Source organism: Pseudopodoces humilis, chromosome 3 (genome assembly GCF_049639895.1).
Source record: "Pseudopodoces humilis isolate 2021_Gansu_Grassland_sample_001 chromosome 3, ASM4963989v1, whole genome shotgun sequence".
Classification (NCBI taxonomy): Eukaryota; Metazoa; Chordata; class Aves; order Passeriformes; family Paridae; genus Pseudopodoces; species Pseudopodoces humilis.
This window is the reverse complement of record NC_142202.1, coordinates 73,362,903-73,382,772: the sequence shown is the minus strand read 5'-3', so window position 1 is coordinate 73,382,772 and position 19,870 is coordinate 73,362,903. Positions and strand designations below refer to the sequence as shown.

The 19,870-nt window shown below is 47.3% G+C and overlaps 1 protein-coding gene across 1 annotated transcript in view; it reads right to left on the bottom strand.

Annotated features, from left to right (window-relative positions):
* The window catches only part of SIM1 (SIM bHLH transcription factor 1), a 45,900-nt gene extending 26,388 nt beyond the window's left edge, over positions 1–19,512 (bottom strand). Inside the window, exons 1-8 of the mRNA XM_005518231.2 lie at positions 19,219–19,512; positions 9,339–9,421; positions 8,246–8,335; positions 8,027–8,135; positions 7,832–7,917; positions 6,497–6,696; positions 6,282–6,388; positions 5,250–5,397 (exon numbers count right to left, since the gene is read on the bottom strand). Of these exons, the coding sequence (XP_005518288.1) occupies positions 5,250–5,397; positions 6,282–6,388; positions 6,497–6,696; positions 7,832–7,917; positions 8,027–8,135; positions 8,246–8,335; positions 9,339–9,421; positions 19,219–19,393 (998 nt within the window). The 5' untranslated portion in view covers positions 19,394–19,512. The remainder of the gene's footprint in view (positions 1–5,249; positions 5,398–6,281; positions 6,389–6,496; positions 6,697–7,831; positions 7,918–8,026; positions 8,136–8,245; positions 8,336–9,338; positions 9,422–19,218) is intronic.
* Between the last annotated feature and the right edge of the window lie 358 nt (positions 19,513–19,870).

The window sequence follows — 19,870 nt, the reverse complement described above, 5'->3', positions numbered from 1 at the left end:
CACTAATGATATGAGGAAGGGTAACTTTTCCAGGGTGTTCCCTGTCCTACCTACTCCGTCACACACTTGAGAGACACAAGAGAACAAGTATCTACCTACAACCAAGGAAAGAACTGTGGCAATTCCAAATGGGTCAGTTTAAAAGAAATGTTCAAGAAAGGGAGGCCTGTGGGTATGGAAATACAGTTTGTGGATTCTCCCACTAACTAGGAAGAGGCAGAGGTGAGACCTTATGTACAAGAGACAGGATAAAAAGAGGATTTCTATGAAAAGCAATGAAAAGATAGAACTGTAACTGTCCACAAATATGGGGAGAGCTTTTTCACATGAAACACAAAATTCCCTAAAGCCCACTTAAGATGCTAGGAAGGAATATGCCAGGATGTTTTTGAAGTCTGAGCTATCACACATAAAGATAGTACCTTTCCTATACAATAATTTAAAATCTGGTAGTACACAAAGATATAAATAGTAATAATAGCAACTTAACGATTAAGTGCGTAGATACAATTAATGGTTAATTTATTCTAAATTGCATTCATCACATTGTTTGGTAAAACATTTGTCAATATGGCAGTTATTTGTGAAATAATCTTTCAAATAAATTGCATTCAATTTGTGTTTCTAATCAGCCAGTTACACAATGTAACATGAAGAGGTCAACTGGAACTATATCAAATACATGCTGCATCATTAGAACAGAGATTAGTCACAATTATGTACCTAATCCATGTTATCTGTATAGGACACCACTATTTCTATTCTTTTAAATGCTAAAGGACAACAAAATGTATACAGGAATGCTTCTCTAGCTTTCTCTGGGGAGAAATTAATATTGCTCATGCTCAGAAAGTCAAAGGATTTGGACTTTGCATTATCCATTTGTTTAAAGGAGGGTTGTTTGCAATCTAAATATAAACTTAACTTCAGCACTTTCCTTCTCTATTAATTGACTCATACTTGAGTCCATTTATGTGATAAACATGCACAGCTAATAATCAATGATATGGTGGCTGTGTGTACAGAACAAATAAGAAACAAATATTCCATGTCTATACTCACATATCCAAAGCAGAATATAATGAAGACCAAATATGCGTGCTTTTAGGACAGAGTCCGTAAAGGTAATTTTTATTAATTTTTGATACACCGCTATTACACAAAAAAAAATCCCCTTTCCTTTTGTTTCTGAAGTGCCATTGCTACTGTGCTTATTTATTTCAGCATATTTACTTACTACAAACATTTGTTCCCAAGCTTAGCATTCATGTTGTCAAAACTTGGAATTTAAATAAAATTAAAATCACCTCTTTTAAATTTTTTTAACTAGGGTGTGTGTGGTGCTTTTTGCATAAACTCTCTTTCTCATTCTTTTCTTTTCCATCGTCACTCTTACCCAGGGGAGCTGGGAAGCTGCAAGGTAAAGATTCTTCTTCCTACCCAGCCTACACTGAAACTGCTCCAGACCATTTTGGCTCTTATGGCACTCAGTACCTGCTCTTTTACAAAACAGAGAACTCAGGTTCCCCTCAACAGTGAGAAAAATCTCCTTATCCCATGACCAGAACAAAACAAAAAAAACACCCTGTGGTTTTACTTGTGTGAAGAATTTTGACCTGACTTAGCAGGTCAAAACCTGTGCTACATCTTCCAAAACTTATGAACCCTTTTGTAATTTGCCCTCCAAAAAGACCAGAATTTCCTGTATTCAAATGATTTTCCAGCAGGAGTCATCCCACCTTTCAAGTTCTACCCTGCAACCCCAAATGTGTGGGATTTCGATTCTGTTCTTTCAAAACACAAAAGCTCTAATTTGCACCTCTTTTGCTTTCCCCTCATCTTAAACATGCAAGAGTCAATATGAAAATTCTTGTATTTCTCTTTTATAAGCACGTGTTTCTCTGCTGGGTTTATAACACGACCTGGCTGCAGTGGATACACCTGCACCTGTCTCTCTGCCAGGAGCTGCACTAGGGACTCTACCACACACCTACTGCCAGGTGGGAAAAGCATAGGAGGGCACACACACACTGCTCATCTCAGCCTCTCTTGGTTTGCTGGAAAAATCCCATGTCCTTAAAGAACAGCAGTTTCTATGAGATTTATACCAGCAGAAAATATATTAAACACTTGCAGATTTTGAGTGCTACAGGACCTCTGTCCAGCCCTCCTGCAGGAGGGCCTACCTCATACCAGAGGAAAACCACAAGTCCCTGTAACCTTACATTTTCCTCTATATTTTCCCCACCTGTCTCCCTCATTTGAGTGATAGCATGCTGACTCTAAATTGCTCATTAAGACAATTAAGCCTGCTCTTGGTAGGAGTTCAGCATCCCCCTAGCCAACTCTGCCACCATGAGCTTTTCCCTAACAGTTCCCTCCACCTCAAGTTATCTGTTTCAGAGGCTGACTCCATCTGAGTTTTTTAAAACCAGACCTTTTTCTGCTCACAGTCACCAGGCAAATGGCAGGGCCTGTTCTTCTATTTTCTGAATGGCTGGCTAGTCCAAGAATAATAATAATAATAATGATGATGACAATGATTATTATTATTATTATTATTTCTATTATTTTCATTATTATTATTGTCTAATTATTCAGTGGAAGCTACACCCATCTCTTGGAGGCAGGGCAGCAATTTCAGCAGTGGCAGCCTTGCTGCAGAAGCAAGCAGAATGTGATCTGTTCTGCAGCACCCTAATGAAGAGCCAGCCAGGCTCGATGAGACCTCGAGGACCTGAGCATATCAAAATTAGATTTTTATGCAGTGGCAGTGTTTACATTGCAGTCGACAGCAGCACATGGCAGTTGCTGCAGATGGTGCTGGGCCTCCCAAATTTCAGCATCCCTACTCCAGCCAGCCTGGCTTCCTCTCTGCCCTCCTGCCATCCTTCACATTCGAGGCAATTAAGCCAAGAGTGCAAAGGGAGGCTTGGAGACCCACATCCAGGCATAACGAAGCTGCCCCGCGGTGTAATATCATTCTCTAAAGGAAATCTTGAAATCACAGCTGTAGTCCTCCTACGTGTCGATTTGGCTGCAAACAGGTTCTGAAAATCCATATAACCGTACCAAAGTATAAAGACTCTGCCTCCAACGACAAATCAGCTGAAGAGGAGGAGTCGTCCTGTTAGGATACCGCTCCCGAGGGGAGAATCTTCCTTGCAGCGCCGTTCTGGGAGGCGGGCAGGAGAGTGTTGAGGTACTCCGGGTGCAGCTCCCGGACGGCCGGGGATTCCTGCCGGGGCTGGGAGCCTCGGCCGCTCGGGGCTGTCCGGCGGCCGCCCCCGCGGGCCGCGGCGCAGCGGAGCAGCCGGGCAGTGACGGTGCGAGTGGCAGCGAACAGGCTGCCAGACACGGCCCCGGGCCACTGACAGGACACAGACACCCGGGACAAGCAGTCACGGCTCTGACGGCTTTGTCTGACCGGCCCCCACAGGGTACCAGGGCCGTGCTTGCCGTGCCAGCCTGAAATTCTCGTGGCATGGCAAGCAAGGGACGGATCCTGCCAGATGCCCAGCTGTGCTTTCAGCAGGTCCGCTGGGGTGCTTCATTTCGATTCGGACCATTAGAGGTAGAATTCCGTGACTGATGTTCACGCTTTGGGGATTAAAGAAAAGGGAAACCACCGATAATCTCAAATTATCCAGAAAACCATAGCGTTTCTGGAGCTAAAACCACTCCAACATGCTGGTTGCCTTAGGGTTCCTTGTTTCTTAGGGATACAGTGCACTAACTTCCGGCTTTGCGGTTCCCCGTTCACCCGAAGCAGGTGCATGGACTTAACTGGGAAGCATAAAATACAGAGAGGGACTGGTATAGGGGAAATGGACATAGAAATGTGCAGAACAGCTAAAGCGGAAGTGATAACACCTCTACTGATACCATCCTTACTGAGGAAATGACAGAGTATTACTCCCCATACCAAATAAAATAAAAATAAAATAAAATTTATTTAAAGGGGAATCGCAGCTTACTCACTACAGCAGAGTGCTGACCAAAAGGTACTTTTTCATGCAGATGTAATATCCCATCTTAGAGCGCGAAGCCCATTATCACCTTACATACCAAAGGAATTATGCCCTAGAAGTGCAGGAGCCGTGACCTGCACCTTTTTTTGCCACTCCACCGGCAGCCCCTCCACACAAGACCAGAGTCGTGGTCTCCGTGTCGAGCCACTTGATTTTGGGAAACACTCCTTCAACTGAGCTACCAAACCACTCGCCACCTGTGCACGCACCAAAGCCGTGATGGCAAGATCATGATGCCGCCCTGGCCACAGCTTTAGGAAAAGGGAGGGTTGAGCCTCTCAGATGTTTCCAATTCCTACATGCCTCCAGAGGAAAAAAAAAAAAAAAAAAGAGCAGCGGACCAGAAGAATATCCAGTCCCAAGGAAAAATGGAGGACCCCCAGCCTGACTGGTCCTACCATGCTAATGAAGCATCACTGCTGCCGGCAACAGCTACTGCTGTGTCCAGACAGGATACTAATAACTACCATGAAAACACTTAAAAATAGTCCAGCCGAGTTCCCTTCCCTCACTGTGTTTCAGTACAAGCAGCACAGCTAGGGCACAATCCAGCCATTTCAAAATTCAGGGAGATGTATTATATATGGTATCTCAGCACTTACTCTGGTGGGATTTTTTTCCTATTTAATTTTAATTTATTTTTTTTTTAAGTTCCACTGACCCTTCTGGTCACCAACTTTCTTTGTGGTTCACTCTAAGGATCGCTCTCCAAGAACAAAAAAGAAATCTCCGAGCTTTGATAGAGACTCTGGATGAAATTAAGAACTTCAAACCCCAGATTTTTGAAAAGAAAAACAGATGTCCTGTTTGTTAAATATAAATAACTCCGTACGTGGAAGTCTTTTCTTTTACGCCGCATTAAATTTTATTTAATGCTGGGTGCATTTAAACTAAAAGGGGGGGAGGGGGGGGGAGAAAGTGGTGGACAGCAAAATATGTGGGTGACAAACCTCTAAATCTTTTCCTTTCTCGAAATAGAAAGAAACAGGCGGACGGGAAACCCTTCATCTGGATGAAAGCGCTCAATGTGTTTCCTAGCAGACCTGGCGAGCCTGCCCTGGTCAGTGCGGCGGCGAGGGAAGCGGAGGCGGCGGGAGGGAGGAGCGGCCCCGGCCCCGGCCCCGGCCCCGGCCCCGGGGCAGAGCGGGGCGCACCGCAGCGCCCGATGCTCGGTCCCGCCCGGCCCCCGCAGCTCGGAGCGGCCCCAGGCTGACTTACGTGAGCACGTAGTTGACGCTGACGATGCAGTGCGGGCGGGAGGAGCGGCTGTTGTGCACGATGGTGGCGTAGCTCTGCACCCACACCCAGCCGCCGTGCTTGGCCAAGAAGCGGTAGTACTTGGTGGTCACCTGCCCTTTCACCAGCACTGCGGGGACAAAGCGAGGAGAGCCTCAGCGTGGCTCCAGCCTCTGGTTTGATCAGCCCCGTGGAAGGGGCGCGCACTCCCTCCAGAGCCCTGTGGGCGGCCAGAGGGTTTAGGAACCTCTTAGCCGCGGGGACAAGGGCGGTGGTGCCCCAGGCAGGGCTCATCCCAGTACCTGAGATCGTTATCAAAGGCTGATAGGGAAGATTGGTAGGGCCGGAGTGAGTGTGTGAGTGTGTGTGCTTATTTGTGGTCGGCTACGGCAACCTCGGAACCCCACATACCCCCATCTTGAAGTATCATCATCGAGATTTTGCTCTGTAAATCTGTCTTTGGGTTTTATCTCTTCTCGTTATGTAAGGAAACTTACCGGAAATTAATATCCTTTTTATTAATCTGTCCGTGTATTAATGTCATTATGACATCAAAACAGAGTAAAGTACTTCTCGCCAAATCAGGCTCACTACTGCAGCCGAAATTAGATATACAGATAAGATTTGTAAGACTTGGTGGAAGTAAAAAAAAAGTATTTAAATTTCACTGGCATGGCTTTTTGGAGCAGGAAAAAAGGGTTTTCCTAGACAGAATTTGAAGAGACAAGAGTGCCTGAGACTTGTGCAGGGCAGTTCTTGTCCTACAACCAAAAGAAGAGGATGGAAAAATAGCCTTTCACTGTCTATCCCCTTCGTTTGCCACCTGCGTCCAGCTCAGAGTTCAGTCTCCATCTAACCTCGTTTCACTAAAACCGGAAGAAGATTTTGCTTATTCTGCCCTCCAGAGAGCTGGCTTTACACGTTCCGACCTAGAGATAGATCCCAGCAGCCGTAAAGTCCTTCTGCAAAGGGAGAAGATGGGGGGCGGGGTTTTAAACAAGAAGACATCCTTACACAAGTGATGTGCGCAGCGCAGGTGAAAGGTGTCACAGCCATGGACGTGGTGGTAAAGGGTCTTCTCTATCAAGTCCTGGGGCTCGTATCCTGTTAGCTCAGCTACCCTGCAAGAGATATAAGCAGCAAATATAAATGGGTGAGAGAAGAGGAAAGGAGGCCTGGGGAAGAGGGGACGAGCTAGGGGAATAGATTTGGAAATAACCCCATCTCACCTGGAATCTAAGAATATGAGCTTCATGTCTAGGCTGGCCCGAAACATGAACATATTGCTGTGGAGCTTGATCTCCGTCACGGCGCTGGGCGGCAGCGAGTGGCCCACGGCGACCAAGCCAACATTTTGGTAGCAGCCGTCGAAGGGGGACATGTCCAGGCTGTACTGGCGGATCTTCAGGTACCCGCTGCAGTGAATGACCTGCCAGAGACATAGGAAAGCTTGGCGGCTACCCAGCAGGGGGGAAGGGTGTGCTGAGACAGGCGTTCCTCCTCACGAAGAGGGCACAGCCAATACCTCCCATCCCCCTGCCGGTGCCGGGCTCCCGGGAGCCGCTGACCTGCGTCTCTGCCCTGGCAGAGCGGCACCGTCTGGGAGTTCTCTGCGGTTCTATCGGGGTTGAGGTTTTTTTTCCCATACTAGAGTTCAGCGTCGATCTAAGGTCCATTAGAGTCGACAAGATTTTTTTTTTCCACTGGCTTAAGTGGTTTTTGGCCCACTTCGTAACTGCGCTTTTATTATTCTTCTGAAAAGGAAAGACGCGGAAGTACCAATCCACTGCAACGATCCATTATGACTTTGTAATGAAGAGTGTATGCGTGTGAGAAAGGGTTTACATGTGTGCATATGTCGCATGTGTAGGATACGTCTATTATATAGATGGAGCAGGCGCAATCCATGGCCAAAAAGTACCTTTGATTTAAAGTACATCTCCTAAACGCATCCTTGCAGACGACTGCTGTCTACTTCCACTCTTACTTCTCTATTATTGTTTCCTCTTGGAGTTCAGCAGGTGTTCTTGGTCTACGGTACATCATGACACAACATCTCCTTGGGTTACGGGTACAACCCCCTGCTCGGAGTTGTGTGGCTGACACAACACAGCGAGGAGCTAGGAGAGAGCGTAGGGCTTTCCTTACCGAGTAGCCCCGTGAAGCACCTGGTCAAAACCCTTAAGAGGGTTTTGGGAGAGCTACCTCTGCAGCTGACGAATTACCTAATAAAGAAACTAATTAACCCGGGGCTCCCATTGTATCACCTGAGAGCTGTCACTGGGAATCTCAGTGGTTGTGCGAGGTTCAATTCAAAGAGGGGGAAAAAAAAAAAAAAAAAAGCCCACAAACAGCATCAAGGGGAGCTCGATTGCTTTTGGTTTTGTGGTTTGAGCTCTTCAACCTGAAACTCTGAGAGAAATGAACCACATGAAAGAGTCCTGGGCTGGGAAAACCCCCGCAAGAAAAGGTCTCACCCCCTCTTCTCTCCCCATTTTCACAGCCTTCCCGGCGCAGGAAGGCGGGTGCGGGGGGGAACGCAGAATCTGGCCGCGGGCACGCACCTTGTAGCCCCCGCAGGTAAGACCCGCGTTCCTCTTGGCCAGAACGCACTTCATCCTCAGGAAAAAGGATCTCTCGATCTCGTACTCTGGGAAGGGGGAAAGGCAGAGGTGGGGTGAGCCCCAGGCTCCGCTGGCTCTGCGCGGTCGCCTGCGCGACGACGGCGGCCAGGCGGGGGCGGGGGCTGTGTACTTTACCCTGCACGAAGTGCGAGTGGTAAGGCTGGTGCGCCGTCAGCACCGCCGTCATCTCGTCATGGTCGGCGGGGTGGATGTACTCGTAAATGCTGTTGCCAGTCAGCTCTACCTGTGAGAGAGGAGGAGGAGGAGGGCTCATCGCCGGCACCGCGCACCTTCTCCTGTCAGTCGCGGGGGTGGTGCAGGCAAGCACAGGGGCTAGCAGACCCCCCAGCGTACCTGCGACAAGCCCAGGTGCACCGAGGCAGTCTCCGAGATGTACATGATCTTGCCATCCGGAGCCACAACAAATATGAAACCGTCCAGAGTCTGCAGAAGAAAGTTGGGAATATAAATAAATCAATATAGACAGATCCATTAAATACCTGTCCCTCCGATTTATTTTAGAAAACGTGTGTCTATGCTCAGGCTCTAATTATTCAAGAAGTTGGAAGGAAATGGGCAAATCTTGGACAAGAATCCCTCTAAAGCTGCCGGAGCCCTGAGACACAACCCACTTCTCAGAGATGCTGAGCTCAAAAGTAATGCAAAGTGCCTTGGAAGTATCTAAGAAGAGGTCCTGGCTACCTAGTGATTAATATGTGAGTCCCAAAAATCCCGAATACTTCTATCCTATTTCAAATGTCACAGGGTGCTTGTGTGTTTTATAAGGAGAATTTAAGCAATCAAAGAGAATCTAAAACTGTACACAGTGTGAATAAGACAATTTGTCAGGTACATTTCAGCAGACACAAATGGGACTTCTGAGTGTACCAAGATCAGAACAAGCCCTCCAAAGGGCACACGACTCCGCCAGAAACACGTGGTGATGATCATCGCTAATATCCTTTAGTGTTTCAGAGGGCTGTGAGTTTTCAAACCTGTCCTCCCTGATTTGTGTCCCTGATACTGTCGGTGCCGGCTGAGCCCTTCTGTCCTGGACAGCCTTCCCTAACCTGTCGCTAGAGCCTCTCCCTGCCACACCACTTTGAGCTTCATAACATCGATGATACATGTCACTTTGAAAATAAATTGGGGAAAAGTCGTGCTCCTGTATCTCTGGCACCCTGGGACACACTGTGAATCCCTCACTGTGGACGCACTGTTAGATGATTCTGAGGCAAAGGACCCAGAGGGACCAAGCCACAGCCCCAGCAAAACATACGACATTGAATCACAGTTGTTCACATTCTGAAGTGGTTTCCCTCCTGCCTACCTTTCTATTAAACACTTGAACAGTTAAAAATTAGTCAAGGTGGCAATTGAAAGCTCAGAATAGGGAATTATATCTTTAATCATTAATGCCATATGCCTGTCGTTTCCAGACTAGTACCTGCAAAAGATGGGATCCCAGTTCTCGTCCAACATTATCCAGTGGACTGGTTCGGCTGGAGTGGCCCCAGGCTTCTCCAAGTCCTGTTATTTAAGACAAACAAAAAAGAAAAGTAAGGTCAGGAGATGAAAAATTGGCTCTTGTGGGCCTGATGGGGGGAACATTTTTTCCTTGAATACACTCTAAATCATACATACATACATACAATCTTTGGAAAACTAGGTGTGACTTCATTGCAGATAGAAGCCTCTTCTGTGCATTTTTTTTTTTCAATATCTGATTCCTCAGAAAGAAAGATACCCGAGTACTTATTTTAAGTTAACGGTGAAATTAATTTTTTAAGATCTAAGTGAAATAGCATGCCAGATTGAAGTGCTTTTCAGTGCTGCTTTCTGCTAGTGGAAACTGTCCCCCTTGAACTTCAGGGAAAACGTCTTAACCTCACGATTTCTCAGACAAGTCACTGTCCAATGGCACGGACCGCCCTCCCTCCTGCCCCACGAAGTCTGTCTGCAGGATTCACCTCTATCCCTTCCATCTCTCCTGCTGCTGCTTCCATGGGCGGGATGGTTCCCGCTGCAAGGAGAAGCGATGTGCCTCCATAGAAATCCTTCCAGAAATTAAGCTTTCCGGATTTATGTAATGTTTTACACGCCTCTTGTTTTCTCCTATGCAAAGTGGGGAGTAATAAAAGCCACGTGGAAGTTACTTCACAGGAATAAAGCTATTCATGAACAATGCCTTTTCACGGTGTTGTTGCTGAAATAATTTAAACGGGTCAGTTAAAACCTTTGAGGCTTGTGCCTTGAAATAAGTCTCACTCCAACACGCACAAGTGGTAAGACAGAGTAAAACGGAGGTAAAACCTACAAATCCTGATCGATGGCTGGGATGCAGGTCGCAAGGGGACCCGAGCTGGCGGGGTGTGCTCACCACGGCAGTGAGGGTTCGGGAAAGGCAAGACCTCGTTTTCCAGTTATTTCGAGACAAACAGACCAGGTGCTGACAGCAGGCAGCCGCGAGCATCCCTCGCTATTGACCGGCCTCACCCAGGTGTTTGCGGGTCCGAGCAAAGCTAACGGGGCATCCCAGGGCGGCCCTAGAGCCGGAGCCGTGCGCCCCGCTCGTCCCCGCCTTTCGCTTCCTTCTCTCCTCCTCCACCTCTTCACAACAACTTGTCTCTTCGCCGCTCCTACACTGTTTTCCTTCTTCCTTAACTTCATAGCCCTACAGAGGCAGAAGATTCTCTCTGGCCCGTTCCTCACCCTGCAGCCTCAGCATGTAGCAGGTCGCCAGTCAGAAACAGGCTCCTTCCCATTGATTCCTCCACGCCAATTAACGGGGCGCCAGCAGCCAGGATGGAGGATCACCTCCTCCCCCTGTATTCAGGAAGGAGCTGGCAAATCTTACACAGCTTCCAGGGAAAGAGAGAAAAGCCCACGGTATATTTGCTTTTCCCGAGCTCCTCGGAGGTTTCTCTGCTGGGGAGCTAGGGTGGCCCGTTGGCACATCCCCCCACCCGGAGGGAAATCTGAGTGTCAGGTTTCTTTATTCAAGACCAAATCTGCACTGCCCGCCTATGATTTAAGTTGCTTATTAATCTAAGTTTATGGCTCTAATTATTTTTCTCCTAAAAGAGAAAATAACCCGACCTCAGTGGGTTAATGAACAGCTCACGGGCATTGCAGGTTAACCTCCCTCGGGAAGGCGGTTCTTCACGGCGCGCTGAGCTCCTCTATATGTTTCAGGTGGAAGCGCCGCGCTGCTGGGCTCTGTCTGCTCATGGTTTATAATTAAACGTTTTCACTTGTCTACCTGAACCGGCTTTTTGAAATCCTGCCACACGAGACGATCCTTTGTGCTGCCCAGATGTTTTCAGCACTTTCAAGTCGGAGACTATTTGTAATCGTTGCCAATCCCAGCCTTTCCCAAATCGACGGCCTCTCCTGATGCCCTTTAAATACTGTTTTAAAAGATTATAAGAGAAAGCACCCTCCGCTAATTTTCACTCCCCCCCTCCCCCGTCTATTCGCTTTAACATGCAATTTCCTTTTATCGGGGGAGCAAACTGTGATTTCTTGCACTTGACCTACCGCAGAAAATTCTGCAAATCCTTTGATTGTCTATTTAAAACAAAACAAGGAAATCAGTTCTCCCTTTTGCTCCAGGATTACGATTGGAAACAAGATCTAAAGATTCTCTTGTAATTTGGAGAGCCAACAGCATAATAGCTTTGGAATAGAAACAAGCAGCTTTGTGAGGAGAAGGATAACTAAATCGTTTTTAGGCAAAGGATTTTCCCAGCTAAAGTGGCCGAAGACAAAGCAAAACATAATCTATTTTGGAAGATTTCCAAGTTATGCTACATTAACCTTAGCAGATAAAATTTGCTTTCTTCCCTGCGGCCCCTCCCCCACCGCGGTCTGGTTTATCATATTTACATAAGTAGCCTTAGAAGGGATGTATCTATTATGGATCTAAGGAGCTAGCGAGCTCACATTTCATTTGGAAATAGAGGGGAAGTTTTACTGTTGCTTAATACTTGATGCATTGCAGAACCATTTCCATTTAAATACCCCCGACCCACGGATTACCTCCATGGACTGGCTGCATGGGTTTTGTAATTTCCTGAAAATGAGATTTCGATTTATAAAACAAGAAACCAATTAGTAACCAAATGAGGCGAAGTAGATCCACTAAAATTGACCTAATCCCACAGGCACCATTTAGGTCAGGTCTTGGCGAATGAATGATGAACAACTGTCTAACATAAGCTCAAGGCATCACCCAGATGTGTTATTCAAGCAGAAAAAGAAAATTTTTAAAAATTGATCGAGCTTTTATTTCAGAATGAATTTGATACTCTTGCCAAAATATAGATTATATGCTCCTGCCTAACAAACTCTTCCTCCTATCTAACAATCTCTTTCACTCGATGAAGTTTTTTAAAAATTTTTAAAAAAAGAAGGAAAGGAAAGCATTTTATCCCGTCTATCGCTCATCGTTACGCAACAGCCTTCATCTATATTGCGCGGAACCTACGCGGAGCGAGCGTGCTGACTCATCGTTTCTCTCGACATTCTCCAGTGGAAGACCACTGTGCTTTCCACATCAAAAAGCACGTCCATCGGTTTCTTGGGCTCTCTACACCGGCGAGTCCCTGTGAAATGCCTTCTCCCACCCAGCCGTGCCCATCGCCGGCATTGAGAGAGCCGCTCCGCTCCGCCCCGCCAGCCTGTCCCCCAGGTCGGGCGCACAGCCAGACCTGCCGCGCTGCACTGCCCTGGTCCTGTCTTTCCTTCCCCTCATCTTTTGATTGATGCAAGCCTTGATGTCGACAGCCAATGGAACCAGGGGCTGGGTGGACACCGTCCTTATCCAGTGGCGATACTGTTTCAAGAAGCTCCTCTGACCCACGGAAGGGGGAAGAGATTCCTGAATCGTTTCTAATTTGATCTAGGCAAAGACGGAGGAAAGCAGGCGCAGGGAAATGAGACTCCGAGAAGCCAGGGCAGCTCCTTGGCCCTGCTTGATCTCCGGGTTACTTGTCCCTCTGTGAGCATCTGCAGCTCAGAGCCCATCTCGACCCTGTCCTTTGTCTGGCAATAGCAAAGGGGGGCGGGGGTGACGGTGGGGGTGGGGTGGGGTGGCCAGAAGATGCAAGCCTTTATCTACTTTGCCCTGATTTGCCGGCTTTTAAAAGCAGTTGAGGCGATTTCCCCATCGGACTCTCCGTCATGAAACCTCAGCACAATCCGGATTCACTGTAGCGGGCGACTTGATGACCCCGTTTAAAAACACTTAGTGGAGAGCCCATCTTGAGCTCCAGACCCACTTCTTTGGGGGCCAGAGCCTGAGGCCAGCTCCCTCCGGGGCCGGGGAACCCTCGGGCACCCCTCCAGGGCTTGCTGCTGTCTGGCGCACCGCCCCGCAAGGCTGGGCGAGGCCCAAGGAAGCTGGCTTGGAGACGAAGCCCCGTAGGCAGGGAGTTCTTTCCTGTTGTTGTGGATGGGCAGGGGGAGAAGCTGGGGGCTCTCCCGGAGCAGCGCTGGGAGCCTGCCCGACGGGGCAACCGCAGGGAGTCTTCCCTAAGTCGGGTCCCAGCAGGTCCATAGCGCGTTTCTCTTCCAGGAGTTCCTCAAAACTCCCTCTTCGGGCAGCGGCCCCCGCCGCCGCTTTTCCAGATCTCCCGGGGGCCGCGGCCCGGGGACGTCTCCGTGTGCTTTGGTTTCGCTGCTTTTTCTCTGCTCTTTCAAGAGCCGCTCTATGGTTATTAAAAAAGGAGGAGCAGCAGCTCGCTCCTCGCCCGCCGGCGCCGAGGGGATGCTGACCCCACGGAGGGCGCGGGATGCGGGACCGTCGCTCACCTCGCCCCGGGGCTCGCTCCTTTTCCGCGGCACCGGGGCGGACAGGGCCCCGCAAGCCCCCTTCGCCGTGCTGGGCAGACCGATGAGGGTCGGCACGGGCACCGGCTTCGTTCAATCTGCCCAGCAAAGCCTCTCTACAGGCGGGACGAGAATGTCACCTTCGTGAGCAGCTCTTCAAGCAGCGCCTTCCCTTCCTCCCGCTGCCCCTCGCCGGCGCTGCTGCCGCCTTAATAGCAAAGGACAAGTGGGGCACAGAAGTTGTTAGGGAAGAGGGAGGCAGGACAGTTCAGTCTCCATCTCCCACGCGGTCATTCTCCCTCTCTGTCCAGGGAAAATGACAAGCAACAGCTCCGGGAGTCGCGGGAGCAAAAGCTGCTCGTCCTAGTCACAGGCAAGCCAAAAGGCAACTGGATGTTGTATAGAGGAATTAGCTTGATTCGATTAACCATTTAATTAAATCGTCTGCCGCCAGCGTTCCGTTCTGCCATCGCCCAACGCTAGACAGAGCTGATTTCCCAGTTAATTTAACAGGCAGTGGTTAATGATAACTCAAAATCTCGGCCAAATGAGGCTTCTGTGAAGGACTGGGTCGCCGTGGAGGGCTCAGATGGAATAAAATAAGCTATGCTAAGAAAAAAAAAAAAAAAAAAAAAAAAAAAAAGCTGCTCATTTCCACTGCCTGCGGATGCCATTAGCAAGGGTTTGTAAAGATTTATTATCTCGGTAAATCAGACGTATTCATTTGAAGCAGAGAAAAATTAGCATCCCTCTTTCTTTATAAAATTCATAATAACAGGGAGGAAAACCCCTGTTGACTAAACAAACATCCCTGTTAAGAAAATGGTAGTGGAAATAATGCTGAGGCTGTTTCACGTATAGAAAGACCAGGATTTTGGCACACACAGGGTAGCGGGATTGCGCTTTGAAACGCAAACAAATGGAACCATGTCCAAATTGGAGAGAGGGGGGAAAAAATCAGGGCATTTTCGAGCACCCACTACTTATTCGTTTCTCCAGAAGACTCACATTCAAGTAGCTCTTATTTCGAAGGAGTAGGGGAAGGAAGGATTTGCATTGGCGCACACGCTGTTTATATGCAAGCTGAAAAATATTCTCCAACACTAAAATGGTTGTATGTTTCCAAAGGAAATATTATTTCCCCTCCCCACCCCGGTCTTGTCATAAAGTATTCCTTCTAAAACATAATTCTGTGGGGTTTTTTGGTTTTTTTTTCAACGATCTTGCTAGTAGTTTAGTTCTGCTCTTCACATTTAAGTTCACATCAAAACTGGAGTTAAACAGAGATTCAGCTTGGAGAGTAAACTGCCGCTTAAATGAGAAAAACTTCTGTAAGAAAATAAACACTGAAACCCAATGCTCAATCATTTCCCTTTGCAGCAAGAAAAACAGCATTAAATCACCTATCCACGTGGGAAACGGATTTTTTTTTTTTTCTGTTGATCTCTTCCTCCTTTAAAATAAAACAAGGTTAAGGGTTTCAATATTGAAATGTTAACCATCCTGATTCGGCGAAAGTTTATGTAAACGGAGTCTCTGCTTTTGTCTCGAAACGAAAACGCCTCTCTGCGCCAAAACGATCCCTTTCCACTAGGACAGACTGCAAACCGTCCTTTTACATCTCTGGTCACGGATGAAGAATAGAACCCTTAAAATATTCCTAACTAAAAAAGAAACGCAAAAGAAAAATAAAATATTGTGCCACCTGGGTTTTTTTGTTTGGGTTTTATTAAATTTTTTTCTCCTTTGCTTTCTGGATACTAGCGAAGGTCAGTGAAGAATTACCCTGCAATAGTAATGGTGATTGCATTGGTTTTGGCGGAAAATTCTTTTAGTCCTTCAACACCCCGGAGATTTTTCTACCTAAATTTTTGTATCTACATCACTTACTATTGGCAATTTATAAATAAATACTAATATTTGAATTTTATATTAATGAACGTTAAATCAGGAATTAATTTATTAAAAAGTCCTGCTTGAAAAACAAACAAACAACCCTTAAGACTCTTTCTTAATGTCCTCAGAAAATGAGCATATATTCACTCTTTCCAAAGCTCTCTGATCACCGAAAAGCAGTATAGGTCTTATACGCTTTCTCCTCCTGGAAAGAAGTGCTCTAGTATTGAAACGATGCAAGAAACATACGTCCTTGACAGTTTTAATCTCCTGAAGACCAAATAAAGTGAAATTAGGGGTAGAAAGAGCAACCCAGGCGTTTCAATAACTTGTGAGAATTGCACAACCATTACGAGAGAGCTCATAGAAAAATCTCTACCCGCTTTGTGAAGTTTGTCCAGTTCCACTGCCTTGTGCCTAAGTGTCTGGGGGTAGGAAAGAAACCCCACGTGCCTATTTTGTGTGTGACTCTCCTGGTATTTCATTCCCAGAAAACTGTTGTTTCCAAAATGAGCCCGAAATCTGCCCACCTTCTTTCTCTATAGGGACCTTTCAGTCACAAAAATATGCAGGCAAGCGCACACCGGTTCTCTCCGCCCTGTCCCCAGCCCCGCGTGTGCGTGGAGATGAGGAGTGTATATCTTTCTGTACGTGATTATTTACAACCAACTCTATACAAGCACTCTCTGGGCAGATGGAAATTCGCTCTTGTACCAGGGAGAGGGGGTATGAGTTACTCTGGAAGTGCAGCTTGCTCTTACGGAGACAACGCTTCCCTACCCTGACTCCTCCAAGATCTCTCTAAATGTAGGACATGACATTCCGCCGTGCTCCCGAGCCTCCTGCTACCCATCTCGTGTTTTGGCCAACTTATCGGGTCTGTCCCGATGCTTGTATCGCTTTCCTCCCCAGGGAAATACAAGCGAAAGGAACCCCATTGTATCCATCCAACATCCCTCCGTTGAGAAAGACTTGTCCCTTCCGTGCGTCATTCCCCCGGCTACCTGTTCTCTCTTCTCAGAGAAGAAATGACATTTTAATTTTTATTTTTTTTTCTAGGTGGGGACACTGAAAAACCAGAATAGCTCCCCGCTTCCTTGCCTCTCTACACTCATACGCAGCCAGACAAGCACAAGCGAACTAACAACCGGAGCTCAAGCTGCTCTGCCGCGCTCCCGGAGCCCACTGCGTCCCCTGGGGTCTCGGGAAACATCACCCGGGCTCGGCTCCCGCACGGCCAGGCACAGGCGCAGCGCTCCTGGGCGCCTCGCCCGTGTTGTATTGCGGCACGGGCGAGCGCAGGGAAACCCGCTGGGCTGGGGCTGAGCCGGGCCCCGCTCCCGTCTCCCCGCCTCCTCGGAAGTACGTGGGAGGGAGAGGGAACCCGCGTGGGCTCGCGGGGAAGCCGCCCGGCTCCACGCCACGTTGCGACCCCCGCTCTCGGGCCTTGTGTCCCGCTCGCAGCGCGCCCCCGGCCGCGGCCCCGCGCAGGGATGCGGGGGCGGCGGTCCCGAGTGGAGCTGCAGCCCGCTCTGCGCCGGGCCTCCCGCGGCAGCTCCTCAGCGGGGCGAGCCCTCCCGATCCTGCTCCCTGCCTTTCTTTCTAATACGCAGTTTGACTTTAATGAGGCTGCGAAGGATCCGCTGCCCCCCGAGCCCAGCTCAGCCGCCCCCGCTGCCTCTGCACTCAAATTAGCATCTGCTGCGGCCGGCAGCGGCCTCGGCCCCGGCGCGCTTCGCCACACCGTTCCCCAGGGCATTCAGGCATCCTGCGCTGCCACCGAGGGACGGGGATCAGCTATTCTTCTCTTCCCGTGATTACTCACAGCCTACAAGCAACACCATATGCTTCTTCTGATCAAACAACCCGCTACATAGGCACCAGTAATTGACGAGACCTGCTCGAAATCACGCAGAAAGGTAGCCTACTGAGACCGCAGGAGTTGACAAATCATTGCTAATAATCCTTTTAGGAACATCATGGGCATCAAGGTTTGCAATAGCTTTATTTTTATAAAGTATGCGCTGACAGCATAAAGGACAACTCCGTCTCCTTTGAAACAGAGGACTGTCCCGCATAATGATCTTCAAGGTGGCAGAGCAAATAGAAGAGGAAAGTGGCTTGATGGAGACTTAAATTATTATTTTTAAAGGTTTCATTTAACCCCTTCTTTGCTTACAAGTGACTCGATGCTACGGAAAGTTGTTTCAAAAAATTATTGTAAAATGCACTGGATTGGAAATTACTGCCTTGGACTCTAGGTATAGACGTTCATCCATAACCTGGGGGTGTGTGGGAAGGAGATTACCTCCCCCATCCAAATGACTGTCACATTACATATTTATTTTAAAAAGTAGAATTAGTACCAGTAGTCAACAAATTTAGCTGACAAAAAAAAAATTTAAAACCCCTCAAACCACCAAATCAGACAAAACAAGAGCAAAACAATACCAGGCCATATACACTCTCTTAATTTGTAAAAAATATAGGCCAACTGAGTCGAGATACAGCTACAGAAAACTCATGGGGACATAGCTTATTACGTTGTTTTTTATGCACACTCACTTTCGAACAAAAGATATAGTGAATTTAATATTGGGGGAAAAAAAAAAAGCTCTTGATATATTTTCTTTCATACAGACCACAACTCCGTGGAGTTGATCTAAATAAGAGGTTCGTGAAATTTAAAAATTTTTCCCCCCTACATCTTATAGAATCAATAGAGTGAGAACATGGAAGAACTTTATTCTGACTCTCTTAACTTCGTGTTGTTTGTTTTTCTTGGCAGCTAATCTAGAAGACCAAAGAAGGTCGCTGTATATCTTAATTCTATTTAAAAGCGTAAGACACTTCAGGACTCTTAAGTTTTCTTTTGCTAGACAGGCGGGTTGTTGCTGCCGTGGAAGTCAACGTGAAGTTTACTGTTGGCTGTCGAGGAGAATCATGTCTGGGCTGGGCCACTGGTTTTGCAGCTTTGGATGGTCAAGGGGATTGACTATATCTGGATGCAAAACTCCTGCTAAAATTTTCCGAGGTCGATTAACGCCCTCAAGCTGCCCTAGTGATCCTCAGAACGAGACACAGCACACTGATGATGCGATTCTGTGTACTCGACTTATTTATTTAGACAGGGTGTGAGCACGCCTGCACGCTTGTCCTGTACCTGTACACTGCACCTTTCCTCGAGAGCTGAACTAAGGCTTTAGGACTTTGCATAGACTTATGTAAATATTTACCCATATACTAACTCGCCCTCACAGAATGACTATAAATAGGGGTGAATCATGCCCTCTTAGGCCTTGCGTGTGCTTGGTGGAGGATGCACATTCGACTGGGAGACTGGAGAAAAAAAAAAAAAAACAAAACCGGGTTTGCTTTAGCAAAACACATAGCAGAACTCTGTCTTCAAGTGTTGACAAAAGTACCATAAGTCTCCAACCAAACCTGTCATAGGAACTAAAGGGAAAGTACTTACAGCAGAGGACACCCTGTCTCTGAGCACACCCCAAGGAATTTCCTTTTTTTTTTTTTTAACCGTAAAATGATAAACGACACCTGGATCAGAATGAAAATAGAGGCGAATAGGCATTCCCACCTACCTTCAGGAAAAACCACTCTCATTTTTAAATAGCTGGTGGTGAGTCTGATTATGGATGCTTTGTCCAGCTGAGAGGTGATAGCGGAGGGCAGGGGTAGTAATTTAGCCAGTTCATAAAATTCACTGTTTTCTTTCTCCCGTCTAGTCCGGGCAGCATTTTTGGACTTCTCTTTCATTGTGTTTTTTTCCCGCTTCCTTGCTACAATTTAAACTCCAGAGATTCATCCAAAGGTGGAAGGGAAACTCATCTGCAATTCATCTCTCCGGAGCATCAGGCGGTGAATCTGAGCGTGGCCATTAGTCAGAAAAACCGTTCTGTTGTGTAAATGCAAACAAGTATTGAAGAGTAGAGGTGTTCTTAAAAAAAAAAAAAAAAAAAAAAAAAAAAAAAAAAAGTACATATACTCTGACAAGCAGAGTCAATTAAATGAAAAAAGCATTTATCCAATGCAGCTCAGCACACCAAACAACTGCATAAAAAAAAAGAAAAAAGAAAAAAAGAAAAAAAAGAATAAAAGCTAGAAGATTGAGGCACCAGACAGCAACCAAACGATGTATTTCTGGCCTTTTTTCCTACTCATGGCCGGCAGCATAGTTCCTCGGAAGAGGGTCATAGTAATCCCGTTTTTTCCAGTGATTCGTTGTCAATCCGA